General features: G+C 52.4%; 7 protein-coding genes across 7 annotated transcripts; 4 read left to right on the top strand and 3 right to left on the bottom strand.

Moving 5' to 3' along the window:
• Positions 1-231: 231 nt before the first annotated feature.
• Positions 232-2,863, top strand: VTN31DRAFT_6787 (uncharacterized protein; the record flags this gene model as incomplete). The annotated part of the gene is made up of 4 exons (XM_069407435.1): positions 232-267; positions 321-668; positions 723-964; positions 1,018-2,863. 4 exons carry the CDS (start codon positions 232-234, stop codon positions 2,861-2,863), a joined length of 2,472 nt encoding a protein of 823 aa, XP_069258090.1.
• Positions 2,864-3,675: 812 nt separating this feature from the next.
• Positions 3,676-4,097, bottom strand: VTN31DRAFT_6786 (uncharacterized protein; the record flags this gene model as incomplete). The annotated part of the gene is made up of 2 exons (XM_069407434.1): positions 3,676-3,797; positions 3,854-4,097. The coding sequence occupies 2 exons, from the start codon at positions 4,095-4,097 to the stop codon at positions 3,676-3,678; spliced, it is 366 nt and encodes a 121-aa protein (XP_069258089.1).
• Positions 4,098-4,781: 684 nt separating this feature from the next.
• Positions 4,782-7,613, top strand: VTN31DRAFT_6785 (uncharacterized protein; the record flags this gene model as incomplete). Its single annotated transcript, XM_069407433.1, has 1 exon — positions 4,782-7,613. One exon carries the CDS (start codon positions 4,782-4,784, stop codon positions 7,611-7,613), a length of 2,832 nt encoding a protein of 943 aa, XP_069258088.1.
• Positions 7,614-8,169: 556 nt separating this feature from the next.
• On the bottom strand, positions 8,170-8,679 carry VTN31DRAFT_6784 (uncharacterized protein; the record flags this gene model as incomplete). Its single annotated transcript, XM_069407432.1, has 1 exon — positions 8,170-8,679. The coding sequence occupies one exon, from the start codon at positions 8,677-8,679 to the stop codon at positions 8,170-8,172; it is 510 nt and encodes a 169-aa protein (XP_069258087.1).
• A 1,939-nt stretch (positions 8,680-10,618) lies between these two features.
• Positions 10,619-11,959, top strand: VTN31DRAFT_6783 (uncharacterized protein; the record flags this gene model as incomplete). The annotated part of the gene is made up of 1 exon (XM_069407431.1): positions 10,619-11,959. One exon carries the CDS (start codon positions 10,619-10,621, stop codon positions 11,957-11,959), a length of 1,341 nt encoding a protein of 446 aa, XP_069258086.1.
• Positions 11,960-14,727: 2,768 nt separating this feature from the next.
• On the top strand, positions 14,728-15,974 carry VTN31DRAFT_6782 (uncharacterized protein; the record flags this gene model as incomplete). Its single annotated transcript, XM_069407430.1, has 5 exons — positions 14,728-14,748; positions 14,834-14,991; positions 15,077-15,303; positions 15,394-15,728; positions 15,816-15,974. 5 exons carry the CDS (start codon positions 14,728-14,730, stop codon positions 15,972-15,974), a joined length of 900 nt encoding a protein of 299 aa, XP_069258085.1.
• A 72-nt stretch (positions 15,975-16,046) lies between these two features.
• Positions 16,047-18,535, bottom strand: VTN31DRAFT_6781 (uncharacterized protein; the record flags this gene model as incomplete). The annotated part of the gene is made up of 3 exons (XM_069407429.1): positions 16,047-16,951; positions 17,003-17,641; positions 18,184-18,535. 3 exons carry the CDS (start codon positions 18,533-18,535, stop codon positions 16,047-16,049), a joined length of 1,896 nt encoding a protein of 631 aa, XP_069258084.1.
• Positions 18,536-18,657: the final 122 nt, after the last annotated feature.

Raw genomic sequence — 18,657 nt, 5'->3', positions numbered from 1 at the left:
CTGCTAGACTTCAATTCTTCTACGCAGACAATAATTTTTTAGGATGTTTGAAATGTTTGCCTTGTTTGTTCGGTTTGTATTGTGGGGCGCAATCCGATCAAGCTGTGGCCCGTGCACCACCGTCATCTTAACTGCGTATCCCTGCGGTGCTTATCAGAGAGCCTCGACTGTCGATATCTTAGGATCAACATGAAGCCGAAAGAGAGGAGATGATTGTGAATACATCTCGCCATGGGCCGACAAGCTTATATGAATCGGCTCGCTCTGGTATGCGTTAGCCGGGCCGTCGTCAATCAAGTTTCCCGTGCTAATCTCTGTAGGGTCGCTCCCCATACGAAGCCCCAGAGCCCAGCGAGCAACTGCAACGGAGATCTGCATCCGCAGTAGAAGCAGATGGTTACGTGCAAGAGTATGATGAGCGCGGCCATCCGACTAACCCCGCGTCAAATCGCCTTGGGCGCGAGCTTCGTCGGGCGAAGAACGATGTCCTCTCGACAATGGGAATCGTCGTCAGTGGTGAAGTCGGGAATATGGGTGTCTTCCGAGAGAAACAGAAAACGAATGCTGTAATCGCTGAGAACGATTATGGGTCGTACCTGGCGACGTTGGATCAAGCTCTGAATTTCTTCGGTTCCTGGTGGACGTCGTCGCTTGGAGCTAGGATTCAGGTAGGCCGGTTTTGTTCCGTTGGATGCGGGGACCATGCTCTGACATAGGCGCAGACGTTTAGGAGCTACACACACATGCCGTTATTGCAACTCATTCGAACAGAGATACAGGAGTTCGGTTTGAGCAACTTCTATTTTGCGGGAAGTCCAGCGTGGATGGCGGCTTCTTCTGTGTCGATGCTTCGTCAATATGTGGTACCAAGTCTAGATTTCCTACAGAACCTAATCATAGGAAACATGGCAGACGGACTTCCCTCAAGATTTGTCAAGTGCATATTCTCCATGCTCCGGAAAGTGTAAGCGTTGCGCCCAATTTCACCAGCGCTGAATCGGAACTCACACACTTCAGGGCGCCGGTGATCTATTTTGCCTTCTTGGAGCAGGTCTACATGCTTAGCATCCTGCAAGCATTGCAACTAGTTCCCATGTCTACATTCCCTGGCCTTCGGTTCTTCGTGCCTTTTACGTCGAACTCCCTTATCCGCCTCCCGACCGTCCCTACCGACCTCTCTCCGCGATCCCTCGCCCACTTTGTCCTGCAATTGGCAGGTGCGCCTTACATGTTGCTTTTCTACAACTTTTCCCTGAGACCGTTTGTGGAAGCAAGACTGTACCACATTCTACGAAGACATCTCCCTCGACCTGATCACCCAGATGAGGTCTCAGTCAAGGTAGCTCTGGAGCATGACTGGGCGGAATGGACCGTTCCCACGCTGGGGCGGTGGTCGCAAGAGGAGGTCGCACGCAGAAGCTTTACCCTCGCCGAAGATATTCGATACGAGATGACGATGTGGTGGAACTGGGTGAGGTCATGGTTCGGGTGGAAAGATTATCAGAGGTCATCGTCCTACATCGGGATTACCAATTCAGCCCGACGTGAGCGACTGGAGTCAATTCGAAGTCGTATTGAACAGCTCCAACGGGAGCTGGGGTACACTGGAAGCCGGCCGAGACCGGCTCGCTCAAGACGAAGAGCCTCTATCTCGTTCACCCATCAGGAACGGACTGGACGATCTGCTGCTAGAAGTTCACAATCACGATCCGAATCCACGGCGACTCCAGATCCGCAGTCGCTTTTGATGGACCAGGACCTGCCTGATTGGGGTCTGACACAATCGCCAACGCAGATCACTCCAGATTCATCGGATTGGTTGCAGTCACCAGTCCAGACGGGCATGAACAGCGCCTCTCGCGATTCCACTGATACAGGTCCACGCACTGGAACCGAGGAGGACAGAGAGCACACTGGAGGGCCATACTCCAGATCGAACTCGCTCTATTCCGTCGCGTCATCTTCAGACTCGTCTCCACCAAACTCACCGCGTGTACGAGCCTCCCTGGTCCATCAAAGCTCAGATGTCATCACGATGCAGCTGGAACTGCTGTCGACCAGGCAGCACGAGGGCAATGAAAGTAGTCAACGAGCGGGCAATGGGCAACAGCAAAATCTTTTTAATCGGTCCGTCACGAGTGAGCGGACTCCTGGCCACCGTCCTGACCATATTCGGCGGGCCGATGAAGCGGCGGCGACGCAAACCGTTTTCGATGAAGTACCAAGGGAGACTTCAGCACCTGAGAATGGCGATCACTTAGTGGAGAGCACGGCCATTTTCCCGGACGCCGTAGAGAGTCCTCCACCAGGCACTATTGATAATAATGATGCTGACGGCGAACCTTCCTCCGACTCCGAGCCTGAAGACGATCTCGGAGCCATCACAGGCACAAACGCCATCCCAGAAGACGGCCGGCGAGGGCGACTGCAGTCCAGCGTCACCGAGTCAAACAACGTGCAGGCCACCTCGGCCACTCTCGACCGGACGAAGAAGACACGGCACCGAGTCACCGTTCTTTCGACGCACCCGGTAGTTGCCCTCGCCACGCGTCTGGCCTCCCTCGGCACGGCGCTCATCTTCCTGCCCTTGGAATCACTGTATCTGCGGTCCTTGGCCAGAACGTACCTTTCCTCGCCGCTTCCGCTTGTGCTACATCCATACAGCAGCACCAGGTCCATCAGCGACATCCGCGGGTTGGGAGAGTTGTTTGGCGGAGGCAATGCCGCGGACATGGGGGCATACATCGGCAAGATGATGATGGTCTTGGGCCTGCAGGGAGCGGTCAGTATGGCGATTTTACGATTGAGCTCCGCTGCGACGTTGGGGCTGGGGAGAAAGCGGTTTGGATGGGGGTCGCTGTAGATTGGTTCTGGATTCGGGAATTGTACGAATAAGTACCTACCGGGTAGTTTAGCATGACTATCACAGCATTGGAATGAGCTGCATCGATGGTACACAGCAGCTTGTCTTGCTGTCCCAGACATCTATGCCTGAGTTTCGAAACTCGACATTGATATACTGGACAGTCGGAATGCCATCCGGGCGTATTCAATCGGCGGTCTGGTTGTTGAAATACTTGGCTCGTCGTTTATATCATTCATTGAATGAGGATGAGGGCACCGCCGGTGCAGATCCATCATGTCGGGCATGCGGCAGCAGCGGCACACCCTTGTCTCTCAGCGGCCAGCGCGGCGTCATCAAACCAGGGTGCAAAATACTACCGATGCAATCGCTGAGTCAAGTCCTCAGAGGGGGTAATCGTGTGCTGACTCGGGATTAACTGCGATCAAATTATTCGCCGGCTTTTGTGATTTTCTCCAGAGTCCCAAGCAGCTGGCACGCTTTGTTTACAGTCATCGTAGTTCACGATTTGCGGACATGGATGGTTGAAAAAATTGATCGTCTATTTTCAAGACCGGGAAAGGGAAGCATTGGTTCAGTCTATGATGCATTGATTTCGAGAGTTATCCGACATATCTGAGTGATTTTCGGAGAAAAAACCACTCATCGTCAACTGGTCAAGTGACTCAAATCGGCTACCTCGGTAACTTCAGTCGTTCAGTTCCTGGTTTTTTGAGAAATAATCTCGAGAGAGGGAAATTATTATTGACATTCAAACTCGGATCTGGCCTGCCGCCGGTGGCGCGATCGAAGATCTAGAATCCCTGTTCTCTCTATGTATCTGGGCTGGGGCATTCTCGGCGCTTCTCATGCGGAGCAGCAAGTGGCAATCCAGGTTTGCCGAAATGCCAGACATTTTCATTCGACCAGCCGGTTGTGTGCAGCATTTCAGTTCCTGTTGTATTATTTTATTATCACCTAAACCCACCCACTTGGATCGATACGACATACCTTCATGCCAAACACGTCCCAACGTGGTTGATACATGCTGTGTACATTCTCGTACTCCGTAGGTCCTTCTTGGAACCGTTTCAAGTGGTGGTTCGGAGGAAATGAGTAAGGATTGACGATGGAGCCTGGCTGTGGGCGGTCTAGATTCTTGCTTCTTCCAGGCCAGATCGAACGATCGTCGCGGGAATCTGGGATTCCTCGCCCATTCCTGGGTCGGTTCTTGATTCTTCCCGACAACTGGCATTGCTGTCCTCGCAGGACCAGCTTGTCGAGAGCAAAAACACGGACGACGGAAAAGTCATGTCGGCTCGGACGGGAGCCTTGGAGAATTGTTGGAGAAGTTCTTAGAAGAATCCCTGGACGTACTCTAAATTCTGGCCTGGAATCAAGTGATTATTTCCCGCGTCGTACGGAGGAGGAAGAGACGTCCGACAGACCGACACCTGGGTCAAGGCCTGGGTCTGGATCTAGAGAGCTGCGTTTGGGTTAGCGAAGACGATGATTTCCGCCATTTACAACCTGCACTTTAGTAATAACGAATACTGTACCTCCATGCCAGTAATGTTCAATCTGAATTGATCTGATCTTCCTTCAACGTCCTCGTATGGAGGACGCCTTCGTTTTTGCCAACTTCATGCCTGGATACAAGGCTGTTTGCGGCCCTAATCGAATATCACGAAGCGGACACGGGATACATACCACATCAACCTCTTCTCACTACTGCGCGCTGCACACGACGCACCGCGATTATTCTCCTCGTTTGTCTCGCTCAATGGTGCGGCGGTTCTTATACGGGCGTCGTAGATTCGTGCCACTCTCCTTTTGCGACAGTCCGCGCAGCCTGCACCCATTTGTATACCCCTCCGTCCGCCCTAGCGGATAGCACTGGCTTTGGATGATTTGTCTTCCCCCCGCCTGCGCCAGCTCGATGCTTCTGCATACAGCGTCTCATGAATGCGATGTCGACGACATGAGCGTGGAAAATGACACCCTTTCATCATCGTTCAAACCTGGTTCACTCGACCCGTGCGTCCCGAGTGAACTTCCCGGGTCAACACCCACGGCATCGTTTGCAAATCTTCCAGTTGATGCCGCCGAAGCCGCAGCGGCGGAGAGGCTCGTGGTCTTGAAGAATACCCTGCGGACCGTCGACCGCGACTCATTCTGGGAGCAACTGCTCGGGGGCCTCACCTCACTCTGCAACGCCCAGTGTGGATTCGTGGTGAAAGCAGTGGCAGGGCAGGGCGGCGGGAGCGGCAGCGGCAGCGGTCGTGCCTGCGACATGCGGGTCGTGTCCTGTTTGTATGATGATGGTCATGGGCGTCGCAGGACGGTCAAGGACTGTGATTTCGCATCCCACAACACGGCATGTGCCGAGGTGGCGAGCCATGGAAAAGTGTTTCTAGTCCCCAGCGGCCTGTCTTCGTCGCCTTTCGCCGCCTCTTCTCGGGAGCTACCTTTCTCCTGTGAAGCTTACATGGGTGCCCCGCTGTTTTCCGAAGACGGTCAGTTCGTCGGACACTTCGGGATGATGTGGACAGCCGAGGGCCTCCAGAGAAAAACACTGTCGTGGACGTATCTTGAGATGATTCTACATTCCCTGGAAGATATAGTCTGCAGGCAGCTGCTCGCTGAGCCGGAGCCATCCTTGTCAGATCGACCAGAACTGTCTGGCTTGCAACTAGCGACCACGTCCAATACAGCCACCCCCACCATCTCGTCGCCGCCTTCCACACAGGTTTTCAGACTTCCATTGAAACCAGTTGCCCCGAGTCTCTCCCATGAGCTGAGGACACCCATGCAGGGTGTCGTGGGAATGCTCGACGTCATGCATGCGAGTGTGGAAGAGGCCATCAGCGACCGCGTGCTGACCAAGTCTGCACGGCTGCTACAGGATCTCAAGGACAACATCAAGTTGGTGCAAGAAAGTGCACGGCGGGCCGTGGAGGCGGCGGACAATGTGATTCTTGCATACGATCTGGACATGCAAGTCCCTGAGACTCCACGGAGGACTCAAAACATTGATCCTAGCTCGGAAGATGACCTGTTGCCACAATCTCCAATGGATCCCGTTGACGTTCCGATGGAAGCTTCCCTTTCTCCGAACCCTTACAAACGCCGGCGTAGCATGGTGGAGCGAGCTGGTTACGGACCCTTGCCGAAGCGGTGTTCTCGACGGCATGCGTCCCAAGGTGGCCCCTCGCCCCTATCCGAGGTTAGAAGCACCGTCAGCGATCAAATCGATGAAGCTACAGTGCATCATGCAGTCTACCAGCAACCTTCTTCTGCGAGCCGTCTGGGGACACCCCGGGTGACCAGCGAAGGAGGTCATCTGAACGCATCGGGGCTACGCCACACTAAAATTCGAGAGTTGCTCCCCATGGTCATCAGTAGATACCTGGGAATCGAGGGGCGTACTGAGTCGTCGATGACCCAAAAAACGCCGCTGGGCGAGCGGATCGAAATTCGTACCCGTGCAGCGAATGGCACGACGAGCGTCAAGGCGATCGAGTGGACGGTCGATCCTGGGGTTCCGGACACTCTGCTTGTGGACGAACGGAATCTCACCAAGCTGATATCGCGCGTTTTCTTGAACGCGGTCAAGTTCACGGAGGCCGGGACGATCAACGTGACCGTGACAATGGCAAGCAAGGGCCGATTCATCCGCATCAACATGTGCGACACAGGAAGGGGCATTCCAGAGGCGTTTCTCCCGAATCTATTCAAGCCGTTCGCCCGCGAGGATGACTCCACCACGCGGGCGCAAGATGGACTTGGGTTGGGTTTGCTGGTGGCCAAAGGGTTGTCCCGAAAGATGGGAGGCGATCTGCTCTGTGTGCGATCGTCCACGTCCGGCCCAGATCGGGGATCAGAGTTTGAGATCCGCCTGCCGATTATTCCTGGCGAGACCTCGAGTCGCCCTGGCACCCCCTCAGCCAGCTATCTGACCCCGACGGTGGAGCCTGGTTTCCCTTTCAACCAGCAGGTTAACAGCGTGGAAGCCACGAATCGTGTGTCAGAGTTGGACGGCCCCATGGCCCTAACGCAGGAGCAGAATGCATCACTGGTCCCTAGCTCATCACCGCTGCACTCAGAGCTTGTGGCGACCCCATTGTCCGGTTCTTACGCCGACTCCCGTGGCAGGGGCCTAGCACAGAAGTATCCACTCACGTTTCTGGTTGCAGAAGACAACCAAGTCAATCGCAAAATCCTCGTCAGCATGCTGCGCAAGCTAGGGTATCACGATGTGCACGAAGCGTACGACGGAAGGCAGGCCGTTCAAGTGATGGAGGAGACATTACTGTCGCACTACCCCTTACCGTCACCGGAGCCGTCACCCTCAGTCCTGGGCAGCGACGACGGCTCGATTTCGAGTAGCTCCAACCAGGGGAAACCCCATCGCACGCGGCGACCCATCGACGTCGTATTGATGGATCTGTGGATGCCCGAGATGGACGGGTACGAGGCGACGTCGAAGATTTTCGAGCTGGTCGACGAACATCGCCGTCGTCTGGTACCGGAGCGGCAATCCAGCCCAACCGATAGTCCGCGGTCATCGCTGGAGAATGACGGTAACGTGCCTTCTGTGTCAGAGATCTCTCCCAAGGTGCTGGCGGTGAGCGCAGACGTGACGGATGAAGCCTGGTCTCGGGCCTCGCGGGTCGGCTTCCAGGGCTACCTGACCAAACCGTATAAATTGGCGGATTTGGAGCGATTGATCGTAGACTGCTGCATCGATCAGATTTCTTCATCGGCCTGATTTGGAGACCGGGCGGGAACGTACGGATTCATGAGTTTGTATATAACTTCTTTGTATTACGAATTGGCTACGCTGGACAGTAGCCTTCTGCAAAGTATTTGCTCCTTTGACGATGCGAACTGTTATAATCCGAAAGAGATATTTACAATCAGTAATTAAGGCCCGCAGGAACTCGCCAGGGCGGAATTGGTTGGGGTTAGGGCTGAGAGGATCAAACGAAACAGTTTCCAGCAGCACAAACTACAGTATTTGTTCACTTTGCATTCGAACTTGACAAAACGACTATATAAAACCTTGGAAATCCTCGTTCGTTTCTTTTCTGCTCCGATCGTTTGAAACTTTTTTGGAACCCCGTCCGACTACTTTGGGCCCTGAGATAATAGTATGGTGTCAGAGGCTCTTCAGTCCATACCCTCGTTTCACCATCGTCATATCTGGGCAATCCCGACGATCGTTGACCGACGGACCGAATTCGGCCCTCAGAAATGGTGACTGTTATTATTCCGAGGTCGTTCCCATCATTGCCGCGGTCTTCGCAGTGGCTGTCGATGCATCGCTAGATGGCTCTCTCGTTCTCGGACAAGCAGTTAAGGGTGTATGCTGAGATCCTGCTGACCTTTTCCCAGTCGGCCAGAGTAATATCCCTCAGTCCCTGGTCAACAATGAATCGGAAATATTGATCACCGCCGGAAAACTGCGTAGCGAGCCTGCGCGCTACTCTTTTTGAGGAGGTTGCCATATCATGCAGTGCTTTGATGATCGACTCCGGGGAATCCTTGATCTCAACGACATCACCAAGGCCGGCACCCACGCTGAGGACTCGCATCTCGCGGCGCCCCGGAAACTGCTTTTGAGCCTCCTGAATCAGGACTTCGCATGGATTGTTGTAGCCAAAAGCCGCATCGATGAACTCAATTTCATCGCGCCCAAGTTTGATCGACTCGAAGAAATTGACTGCTGCCGACGTTGCTCGTGCGACTTCCCAAATGGTGCACGATTTAAAGGCAGTTGACGAATAATACGTCCTGAAAAGTGTTGGAGGCGCGTCGATATTGTCTTTTGTCATTGCCAAGACAACTCTACAATGATACTGCATGAGCTCATGCTTTGGAAATTTGGCCATTGCAGTCGTTGACTTACGTCTTCGTGCATGCTCCGTTCCGAAAAGGCTTGTCATATGTGGACGTGAGCCATCTCTGGTTTGAAGGCCTCTGCACTCTCTTCTCGAACACGAGCGCACGATTGCTAATTTATTGCATTCTTGAGGCGTTTGGCAGAGAAGGCAGGCCGACGAAAAGACTCCGACGTTGATTTCGGCACACGATGCGGTATGAAAGCATGCTTGGCTATTACATCACGGTATGTTTCTGCACAATCGCTAACCGACATGCCCAGTCTTCCAAGCATGATTGCAATAATTCTGTACGTCGGTCAGTTGAAAGTGGCATCTCACAGACAGGCAGATATCACCCTCCGGTACCCGTGCCACCGATTAATTCGAAGGGCTCGCATGTCCGCGGCACATCGCTACGACCATACTTGGCTTGGATCTTTTCCATGATATGTTCTAGGATGAGGAGGCTCGAATAGCCCCGAACTCCTCCGCCGTCTCAAGCCAAGTCAGCGAAAACAAGGCACTCAGTGTTCGGATGCATACCAATAGAGAGGATCTTCACAGGTCCTTGGGAAGCCATCTCGACCTATTGATCTGATGTGGTCGGTCTCGTCCGGTGATCGACCGTGAAGGCTTTGCCCAGATTTCTACGGCTTTTAGGAGACAAACGTCCCGCTATAAATATTTGTCATGCGACAGGTGAAATCCTTTCCAGTCCGGACGTCAACGCCTGAAGACCAGGTAGATCGCGCTGCGACTTCATCAAAACAAGACTATCCAGCGCTGGTGTGTGGCCCTGAACGCAGTCGACTTTGAATGTGACCACTCACTGTTTGTCATTCCGCACTTCCGTCGCCCAATTGATTCGCAAAGTACCAATGGGTGCGTTGTCAAGATCGCAACCCGGGCGAGCTCTGTGTATCACTGTCCGTGATTCGCAACCGACTCCTGGCGAATCTAAAGGATCAAGAACGGATCGAAATGATCCCATCAGGAAGATGCTGCCCAGAGGTGCAACGAGAATCATTCAGCAAATAACAGTGTCTTCTGAAGACGCTTTTGGAGAAACGCGCTTCCAAATATACATCATCCTTCTGTGTTGTTTTTGAAGACATGAACAAATGGGTGCTCCGAGTAGACCTTCAGGGTTCGTCCTTACTGATTACTATTCTTCCTGGACCGGCTCAATTCCAATTATTCCTTTCATGAGCGACGGCAAGAGCTGCTTCCCGGGCCATGGTGTAGTGTGGCAGGGCCAGGACTGTGTCACTCAAGGGAGCAGTACTTCGTACTTAGCCATTGGTAAGCTTACCTTGATACTCGTACTAGCCTAATCGTTCAATTCTGGATTGAGTCCTGGTGTGGTGAGCACATGACGGAAGGTAACAATGCTGACACTATTCTCCTATGTAAGTAGTACACTGCAGAAGATTTAGGTTACGTCAAGTTGTCAACCCAACTCCAGAGATCAATTTAATGGAGAGCAAGTCCAATTGAGAATATTGCGGTATTGCGCTTGACCTTGGCCGCGCTAAGCAGCTTGGCACATGTTTGCAACAAGGCAATTTCCAAAAGAATACGAAATAATGTAACAAACTTGTTATTTTCAATTACGCTTTCGGACATGTAGCCTATCATCTTTTCTTTTCGCTCTGCAATTTCACGTAATCGGCCCGAGGGCACATTTACATTACCTCGAATACATACGTAGTTCCCAAGCTCGTTACCCGCAGCAACTGACAACTGTTCTCGCTCAGTTTATCATGTATGTACGCCAATTGAGCCAACATGGGGAATGCTTCAGAGAAAGCTGCAAAATCCTCCAGGCCAAATAACATATATCGATTCAGCCGCATCAATTTCTAGCTTTCCGACTGGTTAACCTTACCCAATGAAGCTACTATCTTCAATCCTCTCCACTGTTGTCCTAGCCCCCGTGGCGCGGAGTTTGCCTGAAGATGCATTTCCACAACAACCGCTATCAGAGCAAACAACCGGCCTTGCAAACACAATTTCAAGCCAACGAGATCTAGAGAAGGTTATTGATGCATCCCCACTGCTGTCATTCCATCGGGATATTGTTCAGATCGAGTCAATCTCAGGCAACGAGGCAGCAGTTGGCGATTACATCGTCCAGTTTCTTCAGGAGCGGCGATTCGCCGTCACCAAACAGTTTCTACCGAGAGAGGCTGATAAAGGCAGTGATGATGCGGTCACCGCCGAGAATGGGCCACAACGGTTCAACATCTATGCCTATCCGAGCTGGATTTCGGAGCCGAAGATCCTGCTGACCAGCCATGTTGATACCGTGCCGCCATTTCTGCCATATAGTTTGAGTTTGCCGGACGACGCCAACGGTAACAGCAGCAGCAGCAGCACATGGCGCGAGCGGATTCGGATCGCCGGGCGCGGGACGGTTGACGCCAAGGCGAGTGTCGCGGCTCAGGTCTTTGCCGTGCTAGAGCACTTGGAGGTGGACCCGATGGCACCGCTGGGGCTGCTGTTTGTCGTCGGCGAGGAAGTATCCGGGGAGGGGATGCGATGGTTCGCGGACTCGGACTTGAACCCGACACCGCCGAGACTCCACACGGTGATTTTCGGCGAGCCGACGGAACATGCTCTGGTGGCGGGACATAAGGGTTCTTTGTCTCTGACGGTTCGTGCGCGAGGTAAGGCGGCGCACTCCGGATATCCATGGCTGGGAAAAAGTGCGGTGTCCGCAATTCTGCCGGCGCTGGCGCGATTGGATCGCTTGGGAGATATCCCAGTAGATGATGGCGGGCTGCCTGGGTCAAAGAAACTGGGGAAGTCGACAGTCAACATCGGACGGATGGAAGGCGGCGTGGCGGGCAACGTTGTTCCCGTGTCGGCATCGGCGAAACTGATTGTGCGCCTCGCACATCCGGACGTGGAATTGGCGCGGCAGCGGATTGAAGAGGCCGTGCGCGAGACGACGGGCGGAGACCCCGACGTCGAGGTCGAGTGGAACCTCTATGGCAACGCGCCGATCGAATTCGACGCCGACGTCCCCGGTTTCAACGTCACCACGGTGAACTACGCGACGGATGCTTTCTACCTACGCTTCCCGACCGGCAATGTCAAGCGCTACTTGTACGGGCCGGGCTCGATATTCGTAGCTCATGGGGCTGACGAGGCTATCACTGTGGGGGACCTAGAAAGAGCAGTTGAGGGATACCGCCGGCTGATTGAAGCAGCCGATCGTCACGCTTGACTCCGCCTGACGGTTTGCACTAGTCCATGCAAGTGAGTGATGTGTCTACATTGTCAGAAATAATCACGAGATAAAAGTAACATTCATATGAAGATCGCGGCTCAAAGGCCGACTAGTAAGGCACTCTGTGCTTAAAGTTACGAGTAACTCCCATGCTGGATTCCTCCAATTGCGACTGGGCAACAGGAAGACTCGGAACGGACCGAAGCTCCGTCCATCATCCATTCCGCCAAGTCTTCAGGACTTGATGGTGCATGGATAGTATCTTTACAGTGCCTTGCAAAGCTGAATTACAGCCAGCAGTATTGATCAATGGAGACAGCATCAAATGCTCCGCTTTGGGCTGAGAAAAGCCTCAAATTCTCGTTGAATGACTGCTGACCGTCCAGTTCGATCCTTACTACTCGGATCTGGATGAATTCTCGCATCTCGACAGTATTGGACCCAGTGTAGATCAGACCAAACGTGTGTATGATGGCATCACAAGAACCGCTGAAGATCCTCTCCCTTGGTACAGCGCCCAAATTTTTTGAATCAGTCGTTACTAATTATGCTGGTCCTGCTTGAATACTTTGACCTGATCTTCCCGTCATCTTTCGTTCAGCAGGCAAGGCTCCTTGCTGGGCTCGTCACGAAACTGCGAACTTATATTGGAGCTTGGTGTTTCAGCGCTTAATGTTTTGAAAGTTTTCAATATCGAGACCATGAATGAGACCGAGGTTTTAATCTCCTACAGACGCATCAGACAGAGAGTCAAATAAGCAGCCGGGACAATACGTTATTGGTGGACCTGCCTCTTAATATCAGACAAGCTTCGGCATATACTTCCAAGAAACAGACCTCAACTACGAGGTATCTCGAGCTTCGTCAGTCGAGTGACAAGGATAGTATATAATCGAGCGTGAAAGCTATTCTACGGTCTCTCTTTCCTAGAGATGCCTGAGGAGGCAGAAGATGCTATTGGAACATTGAAGGCGTACGATTTCATTACGGAAGGAGAGGCACCAGACAAATATAAGATTCACCGGCTGATTCGAGTTGCAATGCTGAACTGGCTAGACAAGGGGAGCCTGGAGAGTTGACAGCCAAAGGGGGGGTTAGTGATACAACGTTTTGAAGAGTCTTTTCCATTTCTTTGACATGAGAACATAGCGATATGGATTGACTACGTCCCACATGCTATCCACGTTCTCGAATGTGAAAGGACTGCAGAGGATGAAAGGACGAGCCTTCTTTCCAAGGAGGGTGCAGCTTCGACAGTTTGGGTCAGTATCGTGAAGGAAAAACAATGTGTCGGCAGGCACTGGAGAGGCGAGAGGAGGTATTGGGTCCCGAACGTCCAGACGCCCTTGGCAGTATCCACCACCCGGGTGACGTCCTTGACGGGCATTGGAGGGGCGAGAGAAGGTGTTAGTGTCTGTTCATCCAGACACACTTGCCAGCGTCTACAATATGGCATGAATTGTTGAACGTCAAGGGCAATACGAACATGCGGAGGATCGTATCAAAGGGCGGCTGATGGACTGGAAAAGGCGCTGGGCCGCAACCATCCTGACACCATCAGGGCTGTCAACAATCTTGCCTGGGTCCTCAAATAGAAGATCGGTACAAAGGAGCTGGGAGACTTCGACTGCGGAGGTTGTCCAGGTGACTGAACACACCGGAGACGATAACTGCGCAGCCGCTCATGTAGATGGGGGCGAACCGAAACTGGTCCGCTTGAGTAAATTTGGATCGATCAACTGGACAACCCTCAATGTTTCGAAGCTTGACGTCATAAAATCTTACGATTGCCTCAGTAGGCTCGCTATCGATTTCTGAGAAGCATTTCGTGCACGAGATTGCAGAGCAGCCCTAATCACGTGATGATACTGCCAGAAATCTATAGATGTTGGAATGGACGTCGAGCCCTTGAATTTGTTAAACTGACATTGACATTCACGCGACTTATATTGTCAGATCCCCCAGATATGTTCCACCAACCGTTCCAGATGGTTTGGGGTGTTGTCGCGTACCGCAATGGTCACTCAACTTCGATGTGACACGAAGGTCATCCAAGATAAGTAGCCTTCAGCGGCATGTTGAACTATTTAGTATCTATCTACTGCCCGGACATTCTCTAGAGGCCAGATATCATTCTTCTGCTGATGTCACTTAGTACTAGTATTTGACATGCAACGTCACGCATGTGATTTAGAGAAAGCTAATCAGAGATCTGATGGAGCTTGAGCTTGCATCAAAAACTGAAAGTTGTGTGGGAAGCCGTTTCGTCCCTGGCATATTGGCTGGTACACTTCAATACTCTTCGCTCCGATGACGCCATTGCCGTAAGCTTGAGTGTGACGGAGCACATATCCAGGACTCCTTGTCTGTGGTCGCATACATGATACTACTAGTGAATTCTGTCAGTGTCCAGAGCACAAGCTCATACTCGTAAGATCCAGGGACCTGGCGCGATGGGGCTGGATCCATATGACGAAACCAATTGAAGGAATGCCAAGCACATTCTAACCATTCTGGGTTAGATACAGGTTGCTTTGAAAGCCAATAACAGCGAGCGAACAATCCAAGGTTCGCAATTAGGCTAAATTCAGCAGCAGGGTTAGGGTAAGACCCCCCGCCTCATCTTGCTCAGACATTGTCGTGGAGTATCGGCCAATTTTTATTTATCTCGAGAAGGAGAAGAGACAAAACATCAAGTACGCTGTACTCTACTCTGATCAGAGCACAAGTTAGAATTTCGTTAGAGCAAGAATCATACAGACAAAATGCAAACTTTCCAAGCAGAGGTATACTCCTTCTATCGGATCCTCTAGTCGACAAAGGCAAGAAGTCAATGCTGATGAGCGGTTGGTGCCACGTTCGAAACTCTAGCTCTACCTGGATATCAAATCCAGTTTGTCCGAAGGACCGTACTACGATGCTGCAACGAAGACTCTGCGATTCGTGGACATTGTCAAGAAGGAGGTCTGGTTTGTGGACGTCGAGAAAGGGCCGGAATCTGCAAAGATAAACTATGATATTTCCATGGGGTATGTCTATTGATTTCCTCCTGAATGTCTTGCTCTGGCGTTTCGTTGGAGAACGGAGGTCTGTAGTACTGACAAATCGGCAAAGGGTGACCGCCAACATCTCTGGAAAGCAAGATGAATTCCTCTTCGGCGGAAAGCATGGCATTGGCGTCGCCGGTCCTCGACCGAATGAATACCGATACGTGAAGCGGTATTGGCCAGAGGAGCGAAATCATATGCGCGCCAATGACGGCGCGGTCGACAGTCGCGGCCGTTTCTGGATCGGTACGATGACGGATCAAACCGTTGTCACGACGGGCTTTAAACCGAACGGTGCGTATGAGCTTGCTATTGTTCAAGACCAAGCGAATGCCCGTCTCCAGGAGAAAGAGGCCACTGACGGAAGAAAAAATTTTTTTTTAGGTACCCTCTTCCGTTACGATCTGGATGGCTCCCTGCACACCATCATCGAGAACGTCACCATCCCCAACGGTATTTCATGGTCGCTTGACGACAAGATCATGTACTGGACCGATTCCGAGACAAAGAGCATCTACGCGTTTGATTTCGATCCCGAGTCCGGCGCGGTGTCCAATCAGCGAGTCTTCTTCAAGACCAAGGAGGGCGTCCCCGATGGTCATGCACAGGATGTTCACGGAAACCTGTGGGTGGCCGTTTGGGGCTCTTGGAAGGTTCTCCGCATATCGCCCGAAGGCGTCGTGACGGGTGTTGTCAACGTGCCGACAAGATGTCCGACGGTATGTCTTCCGCCCTATATTTCTCGTGTTTGACGTTTCCATTGATCTTCATCTTTACTGAATTTGCGTGTGGCTGACATGTCAAAGGCCGTTGTTTTCGTGGACGAGGATATCTACATCACAAGTGAAGCAGACCCTGAGATCGACAAGTATCCCGAATCCAAGCCCTACGTTGGCGGGATTTTCAAGTGTCATGTTGGTGTTCGTGGCCGTGAGCCTTTCCATGCCAAGGTTCCTACGTCATAGAATTAGAGATTACTATTAATCCATATTCTGTATATACATACTGTTCTTTCAATCATGAAATCGGTATGCTTGCTACCTGGGTTTCCTTTCCCATTCCGTCTTCAAGTCGCCCCGGAGCTCAAACCGTGGAAACGGATGTGCCTCCATGTTGAAGACCGTTTCCTCCAAGGGCAAAAACTCGCGGTCCGAGAACAACAGGTAAAAGTATTTTAACGTCTCCGTCATCCAGCAAATCTCCATACTGTCCCTGGGGACCGGCGGAAGGGTGTTCACATTTGAAAGTGACGAAAAGCTCACGATGCGCGAGGGCATCTCTGAAAATCCGACAACTTTCCCCCTCGCCGTGGCCTTCAATGGCGGCTGCTCAACCACGGCGGTATGCTTGACGAATGCCGTGAACATCTGCCACCCCCAATCGCGGTACATCTCGTTGCCCGTAATCCGGTAGAGGTACAGTAACGACTCCACCGCTTCTGGGCGCTGTAGGTTGTGGACGTCCTGTGAGTGGATGTCGATGTCATCTCTCCACGATGAGTCCGCCTCCTCGAATGGCTTCGACGCCGTGGGGCCAACCGGTCTGCTTTGGTCATTCTCCTCCAGATGGAAGTGGGTGGTGTCTGGCGCTAGTCCCGTATCTGTCGCAAGATACATTGCCCAGCAGGTCTTCATCAGCTCCTGAGCCAGCACCATGTCTTCTTCCTTCTCTGCAGTCCATGCTGCCGATTTGCGGGCTTCCCTCAACGGCGCGCCCTTTGTCGCTGCAAGTGCGATCGTTCCCGGCAGAAAGCACACCCGGTGGTCCATCTTGGGCAAGAGGACTTCGCTCAGTCCGGTTGGCAGCTCCCCGAGCACCGTCAGGCGTGCCTTTCTCGAATGAGCGACCAGATGCTTGCGGACATCCCGTAGAGCCTCCTCCCACATGTCATTGTAGACGGGCTCTTGCTCGGACGTTTGCAGATACTGCTTGATTAGGCTCTCTAGCGAAAGTCAGCGTGCTTGACCTTAATGAAATGAGGGAGAAGAACTACCATAGTATGATTTTGCCCAACTAGCGCTCCATCGGATTGACTTCTCCCGATAGTCTCCTTTCAAAGGCGAGATGTACATTGGGAGCAGACCGTCCTGCTGTTGCGCTTCACCAACCACCTTCATCACTCGCTCGACGACTTGCCAGTATTCAGGCTCCCCCGTCAGTCTCGCGAGGTACTTGAACTCCAGCTGCAGAGAAGCCGCCTCCGCCGCTAATGCCTCAGCGGAGGGAATGCCCTCGGCTGTGGCCAGGTTGACGCTGGGATATGGCACACCGGTCGGCGTGTCGAACGCACCTAGCAATTGATTTGCCAAGTCTGTTGCCTTTTCGATGTACAGATCCTCACCGGGCGCGCCAGGGTCATCGTCTTTGATGGGCGCAAGGTCTGGGTACGTTGTGGACAGGTAATGGGCGGACAGCAGACCGCCGAGGATTCGGGTAGTCGCCTCGGACGTACTCACTTTGTGTAATTGATCAAATCGCAGAGAGTTCCGGACCCAACGGCGCGCGCTTTGCACGCGGGAACTTAAGTTCATGACCATTGCTGTGTCCAACGCGCCGACGATCATTCCGCCGGGTATACTGCCTTCGGACATTTGCCGCCCAGTTTTCGAGATTGGCTTGAACTCATCGTATCCTAAGCTAGGCATGAGTGGGAAGTTGTTTTTTTTTTTTTTTTTTTTTTTAACATTGAAGGCGTACGATTTCATTACGGAAGGAGAGGCACCAGACAAATATAAGATTCACCGGCTGATTCGAGTTGCAATGCTGAACTGGCTAGACAAGGGGAGCCTGGAGAGTTGACAGCCAAAGGGGGGGTTAGTGATACAACGTTTTGAAGAGTCTTTTCCATTTCTTTGACATGAGAACATAGCGATATGGATTGACTACGTCCCACATGCTATCCACGTTCTCGAATGTGAAAGGACTGCAGAGGATGAAAGGACGAGCCTTCTTTCCAAGGAGGGTGCAGCTTCGACAGTTTGGGTCAGTATCGTGAAGGAAAAACAATGTGTCGGCAGGCACTGGAGAGGCGAGAGGAGGTATTGGGTCCCGAACGTCCAGACGCCCTTGGCAGTATCCACCACCCGGGTGACGTCCTTGACGGGCATTGGAGGGGCGAGAGAATTTTTTTTTTTTTTTTTTTTTTTACACACTGGCAAAATTGATTTGACTCACCCCATCCATATTTCTCATAATTGTCCCAGCTTACGATAAACACGTCCTTCACTCGCTGCCGCCTCTCTTCCCAATCAACCGCCTGAGTTTGCTTCCCTTTGTCATTGTCCTCCAAGCTCAGCATCCATCGATACAGTTCCTCCCCAAGATCACCATCCGGCCACTCCCGAATGGGAGATTGCGATGTTGAGCTGCCGCATGACGCATACAGAAAAGTTATCGTAATCAAGCCCGCGACGACAATCAGCACGGTCCTCCACCCGCGACCGGTACCCCTGCGCGTTCGTCGCGGTTGGAAGTACGGCTTGTCCTTGTAGAGGGGCAGGTCACGGCTGTAGAACCAGGCATTCATTTGCTTTTCGGACGAGCTGGTCGAGGTGGTGATGTTCCGCTGGGTCTAGCCAAGAACAATTCAGCATATCGGCGCCATCGGATCCCCTGATTCCCTTGGCGTTTCCTTCTGGCAAAACTGGC

Source organism: Thermomyces dupontii (assembly GCF_041956625.1).
Source record: "Thermomyces dupontii strain NRRL 2155 unplaced genomic scaffold VTN31scaffold_8, whole genome shotgun sequence".
NCBI classification, from domain to species: domain Eukaryota; kingdom Fungi; phylum Ascomycota; class Eurotiomycetes; order Eurotiales; family Trichocomaceae; genus Thermomyces; species Thermomyces dupontii.
The sequence above is the reverse complement of the archived record's forward strand: the minus strand, read 5'-3'. Positions and strand labels throughout refer to the sequence as shown.